This window comes from Acipenser ruthenus, chromosome 10, assembly GCF_902713425.1.
Source record: "Acipenser ruthenus chromosome 10, fAciRut3.2 maternal haplotype, whole genome shotgun sequence".
NCBI lineage: Eukaryota > Metazoa > Chordata > Actinopteri > Acipenseriformes > Acipenseridae > Acipenser > Acipenser ruthenus.
The window spans coordinates 17,819,649-17,839,073 of NC_081198.1; the positions used below are offsets into that span (position 1 = coordinate 17,819,649).

A 19,425-nucleotide genomic window follows, 5' to 3' on the forward strand; every position below is an offset into this window, starting at 1 on the left:
GTTTGCAATTTACCACTTTAATTTTAATCCAACCTTCTGTTGCAAAACATCCAGCATGCATTCAGTTGGGCCATTAGCTGGTGAGACATAGAGTACTAGTGTCTGATCTTGCCAGCAATGCTATCTTACATTAATGTACTCTGTTACTGAGTCTTTAATCATGCTAACTGCCTACCACCACTATGAACCATGCAGTCATGTACTGTATTACTAATGCCACTGCAGCAAATGAAAAATGTATATTCTAAATCGGTTCATTAATAAAATAGCCGCTTATTAACATCAATAAACACAATAAAAACAGAGAGGTCTGCTGAAGAGCAGGTTTATGAATGTTAGTTTGGTGGTATTAGGATATTAAAATATACTCCATCACCACTAATTGGGACTGATCTGGCTGCTGTTCTAAGGTAAAGCTTGAAGACTTAGTGACAGATCTTCATACAAACACTCTAATATCACACTGCAATGTAGAGGGAAACCCCAGTTGGGTTAATATAGAGTTAGAGTGGTGGTACTTACTGTATATCCACCACTGTTTAGATCATTGAAATGGACTTCTTAGTTTCTTTTAAGTTTCATCTAGCACCTCCTTCAGCGCACTAAGTTTTTTTCTCAGAGTGTATGGTGGTGCAGGAGGTCTTTGGGTGTGGCCAGGCACAAGGTTGTTGAATTTGTCTTTGTGTTAGGTGCTGCTGAAGCATGGCACTGATTTACCTGTCTGCCTTTGGGACCTTTCTTTCCTATAGAACCAGGAACACCCTACAGAGATGCAGAAAATAAAAGGTTAGAAACCATTCGAAAAAAAAATCTAAATACGCGGTCTGTTTTACATCTTACTTCCAACCTACATCCTGCATTTCCGTTTCAGAGACCCAGCAGAGCCGTATGGTTGCCCTGAGGATCTTTGCAGCTGTGCGCTATACTGCTCTTTAACAGTGACTAGGAACAATTCAATATGTTTTGCTTTCACATGCACTGTTGTAGATGTTGAGCTACCTTTTTTTTTAACAACCACAAACTACAATAACCCTTATGCTGGAAACTACTAGATTTCCCAGTTGAGTAATGGACATCAGTTACTGGTAAGCACTATCACTGTTGGCACGTTAAGTAACTGAGCAGCTCACAGCGGCTCAGTGAAAGAGCCCACTTAACGGCAGGCTCAGTTCTGCTCCCCCTGAGTGCAGAGTTCATCGGTGATCTAAGTGAGGGTATTTAGCATGTAATCTCAAATGCAATTACAGTTTAGTTAGAGACACCAAAGTGTTACCCCATACTATATAACTAAGCCAAGTCTTAATGAAGGGTGAGAGAGCTACGAATTGGACTTCTTGCTTGAGGCTAGTAAACTAGAACGTATGCATATTACAGTGTTTATGGACTGTGCAGTGTCCGCAGTCATGCCTTGTACTTCTCTGCTATCATTCAACAGCAGGTAGTTCCAGATAGTGTCCTGGTTGAGACTAGGGTTGAAACATGGGTTACAAGATTCAAACAACAACTTACTCTTTCTCCTTCCGGTCCAGGTGGTCCCGCCACTCCAGGAGGTCCTATAAAACCCTGCAATAGCCAGAAAGCATTAAATAAGCATTATTATTTTAATTGTTTAGTGTTACTTATGATCCATGGCTTGTCATACCAAAGCATTTCTCTTTTTTTTCTTTTTCACTGCATATATTATCTATTCATGTCCCATCAGTTTCCTGAACATACCTAACAGGGTTACCAGCATCAAGACATTGTAACCCTGTTTCTCTGAAACCCATTCTCATATAGCACATTCTTCATATTTCCTGGGGTTTTAACTGTTGCCTCTAGGAGTTTTCTACTTAATGGATTTACCATGCTTAATTTCCAATCTGGTAAAACTGCAACTCACAGCGACAGCAGCTAAGAATGTTATTATGTGTTACAGTATGTTCCAGTCTGTCTACTGTTATTGGGTTATTACTTCTCCATTGTTATTTAACAGACATTCTTGTTTTACTGAAACCTATGGAACACAACATTTTACAAAGACTTACAGGAGAAGGAACTAGCAGTGCTATTAACTTACATCTGGTACAACCAGTGCAGTCAACTATGTATTTTTTCAAGGCAAACCCAGTAGGGTTAGGCCCTTTAGGCCTGGAATATGGGATAACTGTAGAATTCATTTGAAAATTTACATTCACATACAGTGTTGTTTTTTCCAGTAGACACATTTGAAAACAACAAGTAGTAATTGTTCTCGGAGGAGTTTTCAATTTTAAGTTCTGAAAACGTACTGTCTTTTGTTAAGGATCTCCCAGGGTCCTTTAGTGAAATACTCGTAACTGAAATATGCCAGTCACGTATCCAAGGCCCTCATTAAACTCTTCTATCAGGCTCTGAAGGCTTAATCTTGGTTCTCCTTCCCAACCACCACTTAATCCTCAAAGACAGTCACGTTTTATGTTTCATCACAATGGTTTCCTATTATTCATGCCTTAGAGGTATAAATCACCACTAAATTGGGCCAGTTAGCTCATATGCTCTTGACAGTCTAAGTGAATGAAATCCCTGAAGCAAAAAAGCTGTACGTTTTTAAAGCTTTCAGTACCACATTAAAAACGGGCAGGGGCCTGTACAATCCAAACACAACCCAGCAATTAATGTATTTTGCTTTGTAGTAAAGCATTTCTATAAGCTACACAGTGTCCTACAGCGACTTCACTTTAGCCAAAAGGCTAATATAATTATGCGTCAAAGGGTACTAGCAAGCAATGCAATCTGGTGCTATATCAGTGTGTGTCTGAATTGGGAAGAACTCTAATTCAGTAACATTCTAGAACACAAATGGTTAATTCTGATGTGAATTGTGTTGTTTACTTACTTTAAATTAGTTTGTAAAAATGACATAGGTTTCGGGGTTGTGATTGTGCTTCTGGTTTCTGACAAGACTAGCAGTCTACTAAGTAATTTGAAAAAAAATAAGCAATTTGACGATGATGGACAGGTTTCTAAAACAATCAACTAGAACCTAATCTTGTAAAAAAAAGGTCTTAGTTTGAATTCAAGTTAGGACGATGTCAGTTACTCTCACTCGCTCCTAAGAAAACAAGAATACGCAAGAAAACAAGAATGTTAACCAATGATTTGATGTTTTGGTTTTTTAAGTTAAAAAGTTTGAACAACAGTGATGATCAATATGAAGTTGTATACATATATGGCTATACACTGAATGTTCCTGAGCAGTTACACAGCAGAATCAAATTAATTTCAATGAACTCTAATGTATGTGTCCGCTAACACCTCCTCCCATTTTTGTCTACAAATGTAACTAGCAATTTGTTGCCTAGACTTACAACGATTACACATAGAATCAGCCAGGTCCTTAATCAAGCTCAAATTTATTCCAGTATTGTGAAGCGCTATATGATCCAATAATCTCTCTACCCTCCCCTTCTGTGTGTCATACTGACACCCCTGCAGGCACATATTCATTCTGATATAATCAGCTCCAAACAAAGTAGCCTATCTGGTGCCCCTTCACCTGAGCTCAATGAATTACACTGCCTGTTACTGATGTCACCCTGATTGATCGGTGGGATAACCTCTCATTCTTTCCGAGTGTTTAAATAACTTCAACATGCATTTGTTTGACATGCACCTTTTTATGTTCCATTCTTCCCATTAGGTAACCACCGAAGGGCCATAGCCTTATAGGTGTTCGAGCTGTTTTGGTTAAGTAAGATCACATGGCTGCTATCAAAAAGTACAATCACCACCCCTGTGCTTCTTTGACTGAACAGTCAAGCATTACACTGTTAGCTTGTAGAGCAGAGGGGATGGGGAAGGGGGGTCGCTCATGCTGTTTATGTGGCATTGCTATTTCCTTCAGTCATTCCGTCCTAAAATTAGCTGCATTGCTGACACCACCTCTACCATTATTGCTGTCAGTTTTGGTTATGTAAGGAATCCAGCTGTGCTTTGGGCAGGAAATATCCCTGACTACACCTTTTCTTTCCCACTTCAGCTGCAACGAAGGCAAAACAGAAGTAAACCCACTGACTCAAACCAAACCTCAGTATGTTTAACGAAGTGCCTTTCGGATGATTGCAGAACCAGGTGATGCTCTAACACACCCCCAGGATTCTCATTGTATAACCCTTTTAAGAAATGTACAATTACATTTCTCAAACAAAAAAGGAGAAATCTTTCAAAGAGTTTTTAAATGGTTTACTTACTCTTACACCTTTGATACCGGGGTTACCTTCTGGTCCAACTAAACCCTGAAAGAGAGCAGTGTAATTAGAAGGTGGCAGGGTTCAAGTGGATATAGCCTGACAAATAGTTTATATTCTAAATAAATTCAACTGAAATACAGAATGTGAAAATACTCAAAGGGTTATACAAGTGCCTGCGCTGATTAACCTTATTTGCTTGTGCAGGTCAAAATGACCCTTTCGTTTTCTTTTATCTTTATAGTCAAAATGTTTTTAGAGATTAGGACTCCCTCATTTTTGCTGTACAGTACTTTACAATGTTTTGGAATGAAAGGCTTCATTTGTATTGACTGTTGTCATTTATTTAACTAAACCCTATTAGTTAAGGGTGTAAAAAGTGTCAGTATGGAAATATCGAAATAATCATTAAATAATAATTTATTATCACTACTTTACTTTGTCAGAATTATTAAAAAGTATTGCTTACTTATAAAACAAATGTAAACATATATATTTATAAAACAATATATGTGATTTGTATGTCAAAGTTAAGTAAAAATAAAGAAAATCTCTATTTTTCACGAACACTTTGCCTCATTCCTGCACTGTGTGTATCTATAAACATTACAGGATAAATATAACAGTACAACACTACTGTTATAATGATAGGGCATTTTTACACCGATAGAGATGTATGGCATTTCAAAAATGGCCATTTTTTTAAAAAACAAGGTCAACCCTGGAAAATAAGTCTGTAGCATAGTTACTGCACCTGCCTGCCAGGGTAACCAGCTGCCCCAGCGCTGCCCATCGTTCCTGGGATTCCCTGCAGGGTAGGGAGAGAAGAAAGAAAGAAAGAAACAAAGAAACAAAGAAAGAAAGATGAGAAAATGTCACATTCCTCAGGCCTGCCAGAAACAGAATATTCCATGCACTGTTCAGTCGTCACTCACAGAATCCTTTTCTCTTTCCTGTCTCCCTTTTTGTGTATTCTGTCTACAGGAGTGGTTTTAGAACTTGATACAGAGAAACCAACTAAATATGAAGCTTGACTTTTTGGTCCTGAAGGTCAACAAGCAATCGAAGAGGTGAGATGATCCTTTCCCCTCCTTTAGCACCTGACCCTCTGTACCTCGCTCATTGATTGTATCTGGATCACACAATCATCTCTAGATGAACAAGCTGATTCTAGCACTCAACAGTATGTTTTCAGTGCTTGTGTATCTTCCTGATAAAATAAAAAAAGAATCATGCTTGGAAAATGCATTTGCAATGAATGTGGAAATGTAAGCTATATTTAGACACACACATATACTACGGATGTTGTTTTACTCATTGTGTATAAGGACACACACATCTGTACAAAAGCACACGCTCTCTTATATTAGTACCTTTTTACACTCTGCTGCTGTGAATGTGTTATAATTATCATTAGAAACAAGGAGGTTCCTGGATGACTTACTTGTTCGCCTGGAAGACCTGGTAGTCCTGGATACCCTTTGGGACCCTACAGGTAAGAACAATTAGTCAACACAGTGATTGAAAATTCAGAAAGCATGCAGCCCAATCTGTTTCACATTATCTCTTTGACAGTTTCCCTGGAACCTTATAAAGGAGAGAAGTCTCCCCATTCTAAGGTCACACACTGCAGCTACTGAGCAGAGCATGCATGAGGGTTATCCTGCCCTCATTCAAAGATATACTTGAATCCTTTCATAGGAAGGGGTACTAATGAATTTTCTTGTGTTGAAATAACGTGCAGACTGACTGCCTTCAGCAACAACCTGTTAGCAATTATTCCTTTTAGAAAGCTGGAAGCAGTCCAGGCAATCTACCCACTTCAATCCCTTACCAGAACACTCTCCGATCTGGACAGATTAAATGAGCTAGATGTAATTGGACAGTTAATAATATAAGCATCTGAGACAAAAACAAAAAGAGGATGAAAAGCGATCAAAGGATTGTGATGTTACACCATACAAAAGGCCCATGTCATTTTTGGAAACTAGACACAATGTTTTATGATAAATCAGGGCCTACAGTATGCATAGTACTTTCTTAAAAATATATGAACAGGTTTCTATGAGTTTAAGAGTTTAAATGACTCCTTATTTATATATGTATATGCATATGCTGTTATTATTTATTATTAGTATTGTATTATGATTTATGTAAATATGACCGACAAAGAGCCTTATTTAATTGTATTATTATTGTTTGTTGCCCGGACCAAAAGTCGCTGCCCTCATTTGTTATTGTTATATGTTTTAAATTCCTTGTAAGAATGCGTGACTGTCAGCTAATGATTATCTAACTAGCTGACAGTCACGAAGACTGAATAAACTTGTGCAGACCCCTCGGCCAGAATTATAAAAGACCTGCAGTTTGGCTGCACGAAGAGAGTATTCAGGGAGTGGTGAATGGGAGTAGAGAGAGAGGAGGTAACCTAAAAACATAGAAAGTAAACAAATACTTGTTTGTTATACTAATTATTATTTGTGTGTTCTTTTGTCCAACGTGCCCTTTTGTTTTGTGAGTCTGTCTGTTTGTTCTGTTTTGTAAAACTGTTTATTTTTCTATTATTTAATAAATGCACTGAGTGCACAGTCAAATAGCATGGCTTCCTAGCAGAGTTTTCTTTAACCTAGTGGAGTACAAGACATTGCTTTGAAATGAAAACACATATTTGCTATAACATGTGTTTCTTTCAAAACTCCACATGTGAGACCTATAAAATGAATAGATGTGCTTGAGAAACTGTATGGAAATATTTTGTGAGGTACAATCACAATACTCTAATCTCCTGACTAGGCTATCACCCCAACTCAAAGTCACCTATAGAACCTAATCCTTTAATACCTCTCCAGTTTTGAAATCCCCATACTGTTAATAAAGCATGGGGGACCTCAGATATACAGGGCAATGCATGGCTCCAGTGCAAAGAAGCAGAGAGTGAGATTTATTTCTCCCAAAACAAATTTTATTCCAAGTATAGAAATTGCACACAGAGCGGTGAATAGATAAACAATGGTTATCCGGCACCACATTGAAAGAAAAACGCTTTGAAACTGACAAGAAATGTCAATATGTCTTCATTTATATTTTTATTTAAGAGCGAGTAAACTTTAAAAATGCACTTTGGTCTATTCATGCTGTCTAAACGCATTCCCTGGCATAATACAGTACATCTGAACTTCTGGTGTCTTGACAGGGAATGAAACAATAACTATTTTCCAGTAATAATTCAATTATCCAAACAAAACAAACATAATAATGTCCCACACAATAAAAAACCAAACTATACAGTAATCCGGCGCATATCCGCCCTAACCATTTATCCGCCATGATCAACCTCTTCAGCAACGTTTATTATTGAACAGAGAAGATTTGTTCAGATATTGTATATGCTACCAAAGTTTCTGTACACCGTGTTGTATTTTCTTTGTGCACTGCCATTGCTGGTCGTGTCACGTGAGCTGTTCAGTGTGTTAATATGTAAATAAATCATGTTCGCCTGCAGGGCGTATCAACTTCAACCTCCGTCTTGATTTCCTGCCTGTCACTCAGCAGTGAATGCACGCACCCACATGGCAGATGGCTACCCTGTCACAAGCATTAATACACTGTATCTTAGGGGAGCTCCCTAATAAAAGCTGAATCTCAAAACAATAATTGTGTGAATATAGTAATTGTTACAGCTGTGTATAATGGTATTTAAAACAGGATTCATTCATCCGCCCTTACTCTGGTCCCACCGCAGTCAGATATGCAACGGATTACTGCATCACATAAGTTTGGATTCCAGCCTTACAGGCTGACTGAACAACACTGTTCAGGACTGAAAACTATGTTGAGCCATCTCTCTGGAATAATAATTTACAGCACAGCAAAAACTAAAATTATTGAAAATCTTGTAATTGCTGCGCTACAACATATCCATTTTCCATTCTGGAAACACAGTAACAGAGACACTGTTTAAGTTAAAGATAAAAGTAAGTAGCATTCATTGTTAATAGCTGGAGGCAACATATGCAGGTGTTTAAGTCATGAACTTGCATTTGATAAAACATTTCCATTAAAAAAAAAAAAACTGTTTGATGTTTTGAAAGGTGTCAACGGTTAACTTCTAAGCAGGTTCAAACAATTTGAAAGAAAAACAGAATCGGAAAGCTCCTTGCTTTCAGAAAACTTTACCATATCTTACTGTATATGTATTTAAATCTTTCTTTGAATTTACAATGAAAAATAAGTACAGCATTTTATATGAAGGAACTGGCTATATTGGACATGGTTACCATTTGAACATAAGAACATAAAAACATAAGAAAGTTTACAAACGAGAGGAGGCCATTCAGCCCATCTTGCTCGTTTGGTTGTTAGTAGCTTATTGATCCCAGAATCTCATCAAGCAGCTTCTTGAAGGATCCCAGGGTGTCAGCTTCAACAACATTACTGGGGAGTTGGTTCCAGACCCTCACAATTCTCTGTGTAAAAAAGTGCCTCCTATTTTCTGTTCTGAATGCCCCTTTATCTAATCTCCATTTGTGACCCCTGGTCCTTGTTTCTTTTTTCAGGTCAAAGAAGTCCCCTGGGTGGACATTGTCTATACCTTTTAGAATTTTGAATGTTTGAATCAGATTGCCGCGTAGTCTTCTTTGTTCAAGACTGAATAGATTCAATTCTTTTAGCCTGTCTGCATACGACATGCCTTTTAAACCCGGGATAATTCTGGTTGCTCTTCTTTGCACTCTTTCTAGAGCAGCAATATCCTTTTTGTAACGAGGTGACCAGAACTGAACACAATATTCTAGGTGAGGTCTTACTAATGCATTTTACAGTTTTAACATTACTTCCCTTGATTTAAATTCAACACTTCTCACTATATATCCAAGCATCTTGTTAGCCTTTTTTATAGCTTCCCCACATTGTCTAGATGAAGACATTTCTGAGTCAACATAAACTCCTAGGTCTTTTTCATAGTTCCCTTCTTCAATTTCACTATCTTCCATATGATATTTATAATGCACATTTTTATTGCCCGCATGCAATACTTTACACTTTTCTCTATTAAATTTCATTTGCCATATGTCTGCCCAATTCTGAATGCTGTCTAGATCATTTTGAATGACCTTTGCTGCTTCAACAGTGTTTGCCACTCCTCCTATTTTTGTGTCGTCTGCAAATTTAACGAGTTTGCTTACTATACCAGAATCTAAATCATTAATGTAGATTAGGAATAGCAGAGGACCTAATACTGGTCCCTGTGGTACACCACTGGTTACCTCACTCCATTTTGAGGTTTCTCCTCTAATCAGTACTTTCTGTTTTCTACCTGTTAACCACTCCCTAATCCATGTGTATGCATTTCCTTGAATCCCTACTGCGTTCAGTTTGAGAATTAATCTTTTATGCGGGACTTTGTCAAAAGCTTTCTGGAAATCTAAATAAACCATGTCGTATGCTTTGCAATTATCTATTTTCAATGTTGCATCCTCAAAAAAGTCAAGCAGGTCAGTTAGACACAATCTCCCTTTCCTAAAACCATGCTGGCTGTCTCCCAGGATATTGTTACCATATAGGTAATTTTCCATTTTGGATCTTATTATAGTTTACATAAGTTTACATATAATAGAAGTCAGGCTTATTGGTCTGTAGTTACCTGGTTCGGTTTTGTCTCCCTTTTTGTGGATCGGTATTACGTTTGCTATTTTCCAGTCTGTCGGTACAACCCCTGTGTCAAGAGACTTTTGCATGATCTTGGTTAGCGGTTTGTAAATAACTTCTTTCATTTCTTTGAGTACTATTGGGAGGATCTCATCTGGCCCAGGGGATTTGTTTATTTTAAGAGCTCCTAGTCCCTTTAACACTTCTGCCTCTGTTATGCTAAAGTTATTTAAAATTGGATAGGAACAGGTCGACATGTCGGGCATGTTGTCCGTGTCCTCCTTTGTAAAAACCTGTGAAAAGTAATCATTTAATATATTTGCTATTTTTTTTTCTTCATGTTGCTCAAAAGTGCCATTTCACTACCGCTTCCATTCAAGTAAGGAGTAATACAAACAACTCAGTCAATATACAAGGGTGTAGTTGTGTCTGCAAGTGTGTTCCATAGTTTAGCCTGCTGTGAATTCTACTTTTACAGAAAGCTGACATACCAGTCTGTTTATATGCAATGGAAATGTTCACTACTCTCCCCTTTGAAACCTGCTTGTCTCTTCGTAGCTCTGTGAACCAAAGACAGTATGTGTGCTTCTACCAGCAGAACTGGATTATCAGTGATATTGTCCAGCTCTGTTTCTGCATATCTCAGGAAGGAAATAAATAAATAAATAAATAAATAAATAAATAACAACATGCCATTTTCTAAATGGTGTTTTTGTTACACGGATGAGATTTTCCACGTGGGCTTAAAAGGCAACAACCTCCTTAAATATTGTAAAACTTTGTGAGACTTCACACTCCCAGCACCTAATCGTAAAGAATTCTGTTGCTGGCAGCTCCAAGGTTGAAATCACAGGATATAAGATGTAGAACTATGGCCAAATGTTTTGCATCACCATATAGAATTAACGATTTTTGCTTCATAATGACGAATGAAGCCTGATGAATTATGTTATGTTTACATATTGAATAACATATAGTAGTTCTCCATATACTAATCGAAAAAGTGACAAATTGAAAAATATGACATTTTGAAATCTAAATGAAATACAGTACTACTATTATGGCTTCCGGTACACCTTTGCAATATAATTTTGTAGCTTCTTTGATAATGTTAAATAAAATATCTAAATTATGTTCATATATATAATGAGCAAAAACTTATATATATTTTATAAAGTATGTCTCAATCCTAAAATTCTAGGTGATGCAAGACTTTTGGCCATAGCTCTACATTAGTTATTTGATGGTTTGCAATGCTCAATGATTTCTGACTAGGATTAAATAAAATAAAAAACAGACATTTAATTATATAAACACATGAATTCAAATATTAAATATGCCGGTAGCTAATTGCGTTTTCAGTGGGCTAGATATAGATTTCAGTTTTAATAACTTGGAGTTCCATTCTTGATCAAATTCTGTCAGCCTGGCACTCGTAGGTTAATTATTAGCCAGTAACATGTAAAGGGATATAGTAATCCTTTATGTGATTTCATTTATTATTTTACTCCACCTTGAAAGCAAACTCCTTGGAGTTACACACAATGAGTTCTGTGTGTGATATGGAGGTCAATTTTAATTGGGTTCAGTCTAGGTAAGTGTCAATGGATATTAACCTAATATTTAAAGGGATTCAAAAACAGAAAGCACTGTTCTGAGAAATGCCAATGGTGGGTTTTCAGATGCTCTAACCTATTCATTTGAATGTGTTCCCTTCTACAAATGGACGTTCCAAACGTCCTTTCAGCAGCTATTCATATTCAAGTTATTTGTAAGAAATGTAATTGAAAACAAATGTATTTAATCTGCTTTATTACGATCACTTAACAACTCACTAGAACATTCCATCTTGCTTACTTTTTTCATAATCATCCGTATCATTTAATTTTCAGATTATTTAAAAAAAAAAATCTGTATTATTACTATAGCCTGATTATCCATCTTTAACATTTTTCAGTTCAAGTTAAAACTGCACACCAAACTTTCTACCAAACTGAGCGCACCTGATATCACCAGGGTATCCTGTACACTAAAACATCAGCTTTTGTCAACAGTTCCAGTTTATTATTATTATTATTATTATTTTGTTTATTTAGCAGACGCCTTTATCCAAGGCGACTTACAGAGACTAGGGTGTGTGAACTATGCATCAGCTGCAGAGTCACTTACAAGTACTTCTCACCCGAAAGACGGAGCACAAGGATGTTATGTGACTTGCTCAGGGTCACACAATGAGTCAGTGGCTGAGGTGGAATTTGAACCGGGGACCTCCTGGTTACAAGCCCTTTTCTTTAACCACTTCTTTAACCACTGGACCACAAACCCCAGTTCTGCACTAAGGTCCCTATAAAACTACTAAAGGGAGCTTCACAGATTTTTTTACAGATGGTTCTGAACAGGCAGCTACCATGTTATAAATCAAGCTAACCACTATTATCGTGGGAATACCCTTTTATTATTTTTTTATTATTATTTATTTCTTAGCAGACACCCTTATCCAGGGCGACTTACAATTGGTACATTATTTTTACATATAATTACATTATTTTTTTTTTCATACAATTACCCATTTATACAGTTGGGTTTTTACTGGAGCAATCTAGGTAAAGTACCTTGATCAAGGGTACAGCAGCAGTGTCCCCCACCTGGGATTGAACCCACAACTCTCCAGTCAAGAGTCCAGAGCCCTAACCACTACTCCACACTGCTGCTCCACACCCTTGCATGTTGTAAATCGTATCTGGGATACAATTATATTCATAGCTGTTACCTCTGTCAGAAATTGCATCCAACAGTTGTAAAGACAAGTACAAGTTCAGCCAGGTAATGATGTTACTGTACTTCTAACGCTGGTCTACATGTATCCAGTTCATTTATATCTCATTATTCTGTGGGTTTCCATGACAATTAACAGAGCATGCCTTACCTCTGCCCCATCTGTTCCTCGTGGACCGGCTTCACCTGAGAAACCCTGATCCCCCTGCAAGACAATACGAGCCATCAGGACTGCTGTTATTACAGCTACGCTGCATATACGAGGAGTAGAGCCATTCCTTTGGTAAAGAAAGCTTGTAATGTGCTATATAGAGACATGTCCTGTCGTATTACATGAGGAAAACGTTAACATCATTAATTTTGTGTAAAGTAGTAAAATAAATACATATATTTTACTTGAAACAAAATGAAGACACCCTGTACATTTACATTAACGATTAACTTAACATTAGTTTTATTAAAAAATAAATGCAAATAAAAATCTCTATGCATACTTTTGGTCCACCACCACGGTAACAAGACATGTCATGTTAATACAATTTGCTAAGACTGGTAAAACATTAAACAACAAAACAATGAGAAAGAAGCCACATGAATGGAAAAAGAAAAACAAACAAAAAAACAAACAGACCGTGGCAGCATGTGTTGTTGCATGCATAACCTAAAGAACAAGACACATTAAAACATGCAAGAATGAGGACAGAGACATCCCAGGATGCAACATTCCCACATTTTTAAACTCATGTCACCAGCATAATACAGAGGAATGCCAATGGACTGTAAAAAGGGGAGGGAGGAGATACGATACAAAGCAAGCAGCCTGGTTTCCAGTGCAGCTTACCTTCTCTCCAGGTGGGGTCTGACCTGGTGATGATCCTGGATCTCCTTTTGAACCCTATTGCATATGAATCAACGATGTCAACAGAATGCACACATTCAGAACCCCCTCACTACTCAAACTTTCCATGCAAGGTTAAATTCCCTTGAATTAAAATGAACACAATCATGTGAAAAAGCATTCCCATGTGTTTCCTTCACTAGTTACACATGCTGCTTCTTTGGTTCACAGGACTTTTCCTGTCTATGGAAAACCGTTTGATTGCTGAATCTTACTGGAGCTGATTAATAGAATAGAATGTTCGGCATCATTCTACAGCCTTTAATTGTTTGCTGATGCACAGCTGCTGATTAAACAACATTTCATTCAAAATCTAATTCAAAATCTAATTATCATTTTCTATTTTGTTCTGGGTGGGCGAATTAAAGGGAACCCAACCTTGCTGTACATATACAATACAATACAGCTTAATCAGCACCAGAATAATTTAAGATAATGAAAGAAAGGCTCAAAACCGCTAAGTACGGCACATCAAAGTATCGACATGACGCACAAATGTGCATTCATAAACATTTCAGGCAGTGACCCATTCATAATTCTGTGTCACATGGTAAGGGGCTGAGTATAGTTAACAATCACAGTGCAAAGATTAAACATGTTCCCTACTTCTCAAACGCTTTGTAGATCCAACAATTAATAATTGACAAAAAAGTGTAGGAGGTCTCTAATAAGCTATAGAAGCATGTATTATTCAAAGAAGCGGTTAACCCCCCCTCCCCCCCCCCCCCCCTCCCTTAAGAAAGCTACCTTGGATAGAGAAGTGAAAGGGGAATGAGCTCTGCTCCTTGACTCCTAGACACACACTGCTCAAGAAAACGTGCTTTGCATCAGTTTTCTGTGAATCCAAATCGCCACTAAAGCAAAGGATTAGTGTTCCGTTATGCTTTGTGATTTAATGCCAGTAAGGAATTTGGAACACCTTGAGTTATAACCTCTACAGATTTGTGAAGACAAGCCCCTGCCCCACACACTTGGTCACATTGAGAAGTGGTTCTGTTGAATGGATACGTTCATTACGTGGTAAGTTGTAATAAACATGTGCAGAGATACATTTAACAATGCTTTTCAAGCACAGTAGGGAACTGTAAAATAAATAAAGGAGCATGACTATGTAAAATGTACTTTGTTAAACACAGTATAAACACCTCAATTCAGTAATTATTAATAAAACTATCATGGTGCTTAAGCATATTATTTAATATTTTAATGTTTTTATTTTACATCATATAAAATGGCCCAATTGTCTTTACTTAGGGTCGATTAAATCAAAACCCTGTTTTATGATCTGTGTTATTGCTCTGCTTTATGGCACTATTCAGTCAACCCTCCAGTCATATAAAAACACCTCCTGAGCACACTGCTGCATTAGAAAAAGTCCCACATTTAAAACACACATACATTTAAGCAAGCATATTTGAATTCTACAGTTCAGTTTAAGAACAGGATCAAGACCATAGTCCTTTCAAGAAGAAAAAAAAGCAAATCCTATCCCTCTGGAACGGTACGTGATAAAAAAAAATTTCCCTACTGGTGAAGATTTTCGGATAACTAGGCCTGACACGTTGTTTGATGATGTCAGATAACTGTCAATTATCCACAGTCAGTCAGGCTGGAACACCTGAGAGGTGCTGGTGGGAGTAGACACACCTGTTCTGAAGACACGCCTCTGTCTAAAACACAGAACTCTGGTCTATCTTTAAAAGTGTAATAACCAAAGGCTTTTAAAAAAAAAGTCACTCTCACACGTCTCTTTATTCCCAGACTGTATTTATTTTGACTGGTGAAACCAGTATTTCCTAAAGTGGGTCCCTATTATCTGTTTTACAGCAAGTGAAACAGGAGAGGAAACCAGGGACTACAGCAAGGGACTAGTTAGAGTGTTGTTTACTAATGAGAGCTAGTTCCTTGGTTAGTACACTTTTAACTGCACCTCCAACCCAACCTACCTGGTTTCACTAATAATTACAGTCCTGTTCTTAAGAGGTGAGGTACAACCCATGTAAAAAAGTGAGTGTTTGATCAGTGCTTTCACAGAAATATGTTGTAAAACAGATGGAGTTCCAAAAAAGACTGCCTGGAGGCACTAAGGTATGCAGTAAAAGTATCCTCAGTTCACAAAGAATATCAAAAGACAACCTATGTTCGTTTTTGGTTTTTTTTTTTTTATTAATAAAGCAGATTTGTTTCAAATTTAAATCTGTAGTATTACAGTTATTATTTTAACTAAGTTGTTTCCATCAAGTAAGAATTAATACTGACTGGTACAAACTTGCTCCTTGATCCAAAAGCCAGGCCTCTATCACTATTAGGAATGGTTTGATATTTAACCTAAATGGGAATGTCACAGTAAAGTAAATTTCCGGATAAATCTTATAGTGACGCATATTGATACGTTTAAAAAAAAATTTAAACACCATATTCATTGCATACTATTATGTAGGGATATCCTGTGAAAAGTTAAACCTATTGTCAGAATCCCAGAGCCTGTCTCCACGTCGCAGTGTCTCACAGCTCAGAAGCACGTTCTGCAAGGCAGCCTCTTCTGTGATGCAGACAAGACCACAGTAATGCAGCATGTCATGCCCACACACAATATACACTGTAAATCGTCCCACAGTGCTAAATCTGCCACACCTCTGGTTAACCGCCACTTACATACGACAGACACCCTACTATTAGAGAAATGTACACTCAAGGGCACTTCTAAACATCTGTTTGCTTGGGTCGGATTCCTGCCCTCACAAACTGTTAGTATACAATCACATACAGGGTGCAGGAAGGGGTGGGGAGGCTGGGTTCTCTCAACATCTTCTCAACAGATCCAAAACCCTGCGTCAAACCGGAAGTCATTTCCCAACCTTCTCAAGTTACATTGTCATGATGGAACATGACACTGACGAGAAGAGTTTGTTTCTGTTAGGGCTGTTTGCACATAAAAGCAACTAGCCTTTCAACCATTGTGAGGTTTGTAGCAGCAGTTAACCTTGTAAAAATGTCAATGTTAAGTGCTTTTTGTTTTCTTTGTGCATGGTTTTTCAGGGATGTGTTATAATAGGGATGTAAAGGTTGCCCAATTATATCTATTAGTACCAATGTAGTAATAATAATAATAATAATAATAATAATAATAATAATAATAATAATAATAATAACAAAAACAACATTTGGAGTTTTGCATTTAACATTAAACTGGTGACAAAAAATAATAAAATGCTCATACTCTCCTGTGAGTGAGGGATTTGTGTGTTTGAGCTGCTCTTTTTCACTTCCCTGTGGGATAGATAACCACTAAGTGATTGCATGAATAGGAAGTGAGTGTGGAGGTGTAGTGTGCTTCACTTCAATGTGGGATAGATAACCACTAAGTGATTGCATGAATAGGAAGTGAGTGTGGAGCTGTAGAGTGCTGACACAGAATCTTCTAAGTGTCACAAGAGAAACCGTTTAGCTGACAGCTAGCTCACCTTTGCACCTGGCGGGCCAGGTAACCCGGGATTCCCATGCGGCCCTGGCGGCCCCTGGAAAACACAAACACAGGGAGGGGGTTTGAAGCTTGCTAAAACCAGTCCTGTGGGCAGTTTATGATATGAATGTGGTAATTGTCAGGATCCCACACATGCACTCTGTAGCCTGTCAAGTCTGATTCATCGGCACCAGCTGTGTGGGGATTTACATATGACTGGTATATGCTAAAGGTATTTGACGATGCTTTTTAAGAATTAGTGAGAGCATTAACATTACCTTAAACCTCTTCTTGGGGGAGGTGGGGGGGTCTTTCTTAAAACCACCAGATTAGCCCCCCCCCCCCCCCCCCCCCCATTACTATTGGCTGGGATATGGATGTCATGACATACCCTACGTTATTATTGATCATGCAATACTTAATACAATTAAAAACAATTATGGTTAGTTCTTAAGTGACTAAATTCCATGTGCTAAAGCAAGGCAGCCATATGAATTCAAACCCCTTTCAGCATCACTTTTAGGCCTAATTCCATGTTTCTAAATGTTTTCTCCATGCTCCTTATTCCTTATCAATAGTTCTTGTTTTTTTTTTGTTGTTTTTTAATTGTTTTATATAAGACTAAAAAAACTTGTACAATTATTAAATGGCTCTTTAAAATGTCCTTCCAAAACTGGCCATTCAAAGGACATTCTTAAAAAGTTTAGGGAAATATATATATATACTGACTGAATACACTGGAAACTACTCTTTGAAATGTTTTTCTGTAGAATGGTTGGTTTAATTGCTCCAAAGTTATTACTTGATATAACCAACACCACAAACTACAGTTAAGTGGTGAAACTTCCCCAATTGCTTCCTGTGGGGAATGAGATTTTATTTACAGGATCTTGATAAAAAGCCCAAAAACAACACAGTATGTTCTGCTACTAGCCTGAGGGGTGTGCCGGCATGTACAATGTACAATAAATTTAAGGGGGGGGGGGGGGTAAGTGAAAAAAGGCCACTGGAAAATGAGTGAGGGATTATTTAATCTGTTTTGGAAAATGACAGGTCTCACAATGTATACATTTAAGTCTACATCCAGTTAGCAATTAAACAGAGTATAATTTAGTACAGGAAGCTGTATGTTTACACAGGATGTTAGGGGTTACAGTCTTTACAACAGAAGAAACCACCAGGACAATAATGCTGCAGTATAATGACATGGAACATGGAAAAGGGTTGGTCACACACAAAGTGTGTTAGAATATAGAAAAGACTGCAGTGCACTGACTAACCACGCAGTCACTGATGATATGCAGCAGGACCACACAGTCCCCACGCAAACAGCCTTGCTTGCACAAGCGTTCTAGAGATTTTAACCTCATCTCATCTCACCTCATCTAGGGCTCAGAAACTATATCAAAAAACACAGCCCCTTACATGCAATAATAATAAATACAAGTAAATAAATATCAAGTTTGATTCAATTAACACATGAATAAATATAGTAAAGTCATCTTCACTGATGTGCTAATGGGAATATTTCCCATAGAAATTTTCAGAAACATTTACATTCGGCTAAAGAAGTTCCTAAATCAGCCTATTTACTTTGTTATTAACAATCAGTTAAAACAAAGAACATAAACATACCTTGCTCATAGTCATTTTAGACTAAATTTGATCAATAATATTATAATTTCAGTTACTATAGTTTTTTTGTTAAATTGTGGCTGTTTGGGTTATTTTTTGCAGATAAAAGTCTTCTTGAATTGAAGGTTTGTATATTAGAGCTGGTAAATTCTATTTAGAAAGCTACATTATACCAATGCCTCTTATGGTTGAACATTCAAAGTAAGCAATTAGGTGCTAAAAAAAAAAAAAAAGAAAGAAAATCAGATGACAGCCTTTTTTTGTTCATAAAGTAAATTAACCTGACCTGAGGTCTTGCAGGTGTCAGATGAGATAATGTACTAATGCTAAAAAAAAGCAGGGGAAGCGCCAAGGAACATTGTCATTCTTTCGAGATATGTTTAAACAGACACTAGCTTTACTCCAGGGGTAATAATATAGCACTTTGAGAAAGGATTGTAGCTGAGGGGACAATGACTAGTCAGCAGTAGTTCAAGGATGACTCAACACTTTCTGGGACAGAGTGTTATACAGCTGCAGGTAAGAAGGCTTATAAAAGTGATCCTCTACTCACCCTCGGACCTCTTCCCCCTGGGGGACCAGGGAGGCCTGGTGGGCCTGTGGGACCCTTTAAGAAAAAAAACAAGAAGTCATTATCACTGAGTGGAAAATCAAGTTGCATGTTTTTAAATGAATATGCAGTACAAATACTTTCAAGCAGGAAAAGCTTTCTCACTGCACACTATAAACCGAAGGAAAACACACACACAGACACACACACACAACTTGTACAAACAGGGACATGTCCTGGAAAGCTAAAG

The 19,425-nt window shown here is 37.5% G+C and overlaps 1 protein-coding gene across 1 annotated transcript in view; it reads right to left on the reverse strand.

The window, feature by feature from the left end:
* Positions 1 to 19,425, reverse strand: part of LOC117401193 (collagen alpha-1(XXIV) chain-like) — a 142,791-nt gene that overhangs the window by 97,638 nt on the left and 25,728 nt on the right. Inside the window, exons 4-12 of the mRNA XM_034001689.3 lie at positions 19,179 to 19,232; positions 16,992 to 17,045; positions 13,471 to 13,524; positions 12,781 to 12,834; positions 5,653 to 5,697; positions 4,963 to 5,016; positions 4,212 to 4,256; positions 1,510 to 1,563; positions 718 to 762 (exon numbers count right to left, since the gene is read on the reverse strand). Of these exons, the coding sequence (XP_033857580.2) occupies positions 718 to 762; positions 1,510 to 1,563; positions 4,212 to 4,256; positions 4,963 to 5,016; positions 5,653 to 5,697; positions 12,781 to 12,834; positions 13,471 to 13,524; positions 16,992 to 17,045; positions 19,179 to 19,232 (459 nt within the window). The remainder of the gene's footprint in view (positions 1 to 717; positions 763 to 1,509; positions 1,564 to 4,211; positions 4,257 to 4,962; positions 5,017 to 5,652; positions 5,698 to 12,780; positions 12,835 to 13,470; positions 13,525 to 16,991; positions 17,046 to 19,178; positions 19,233 to 19,425) is intronic.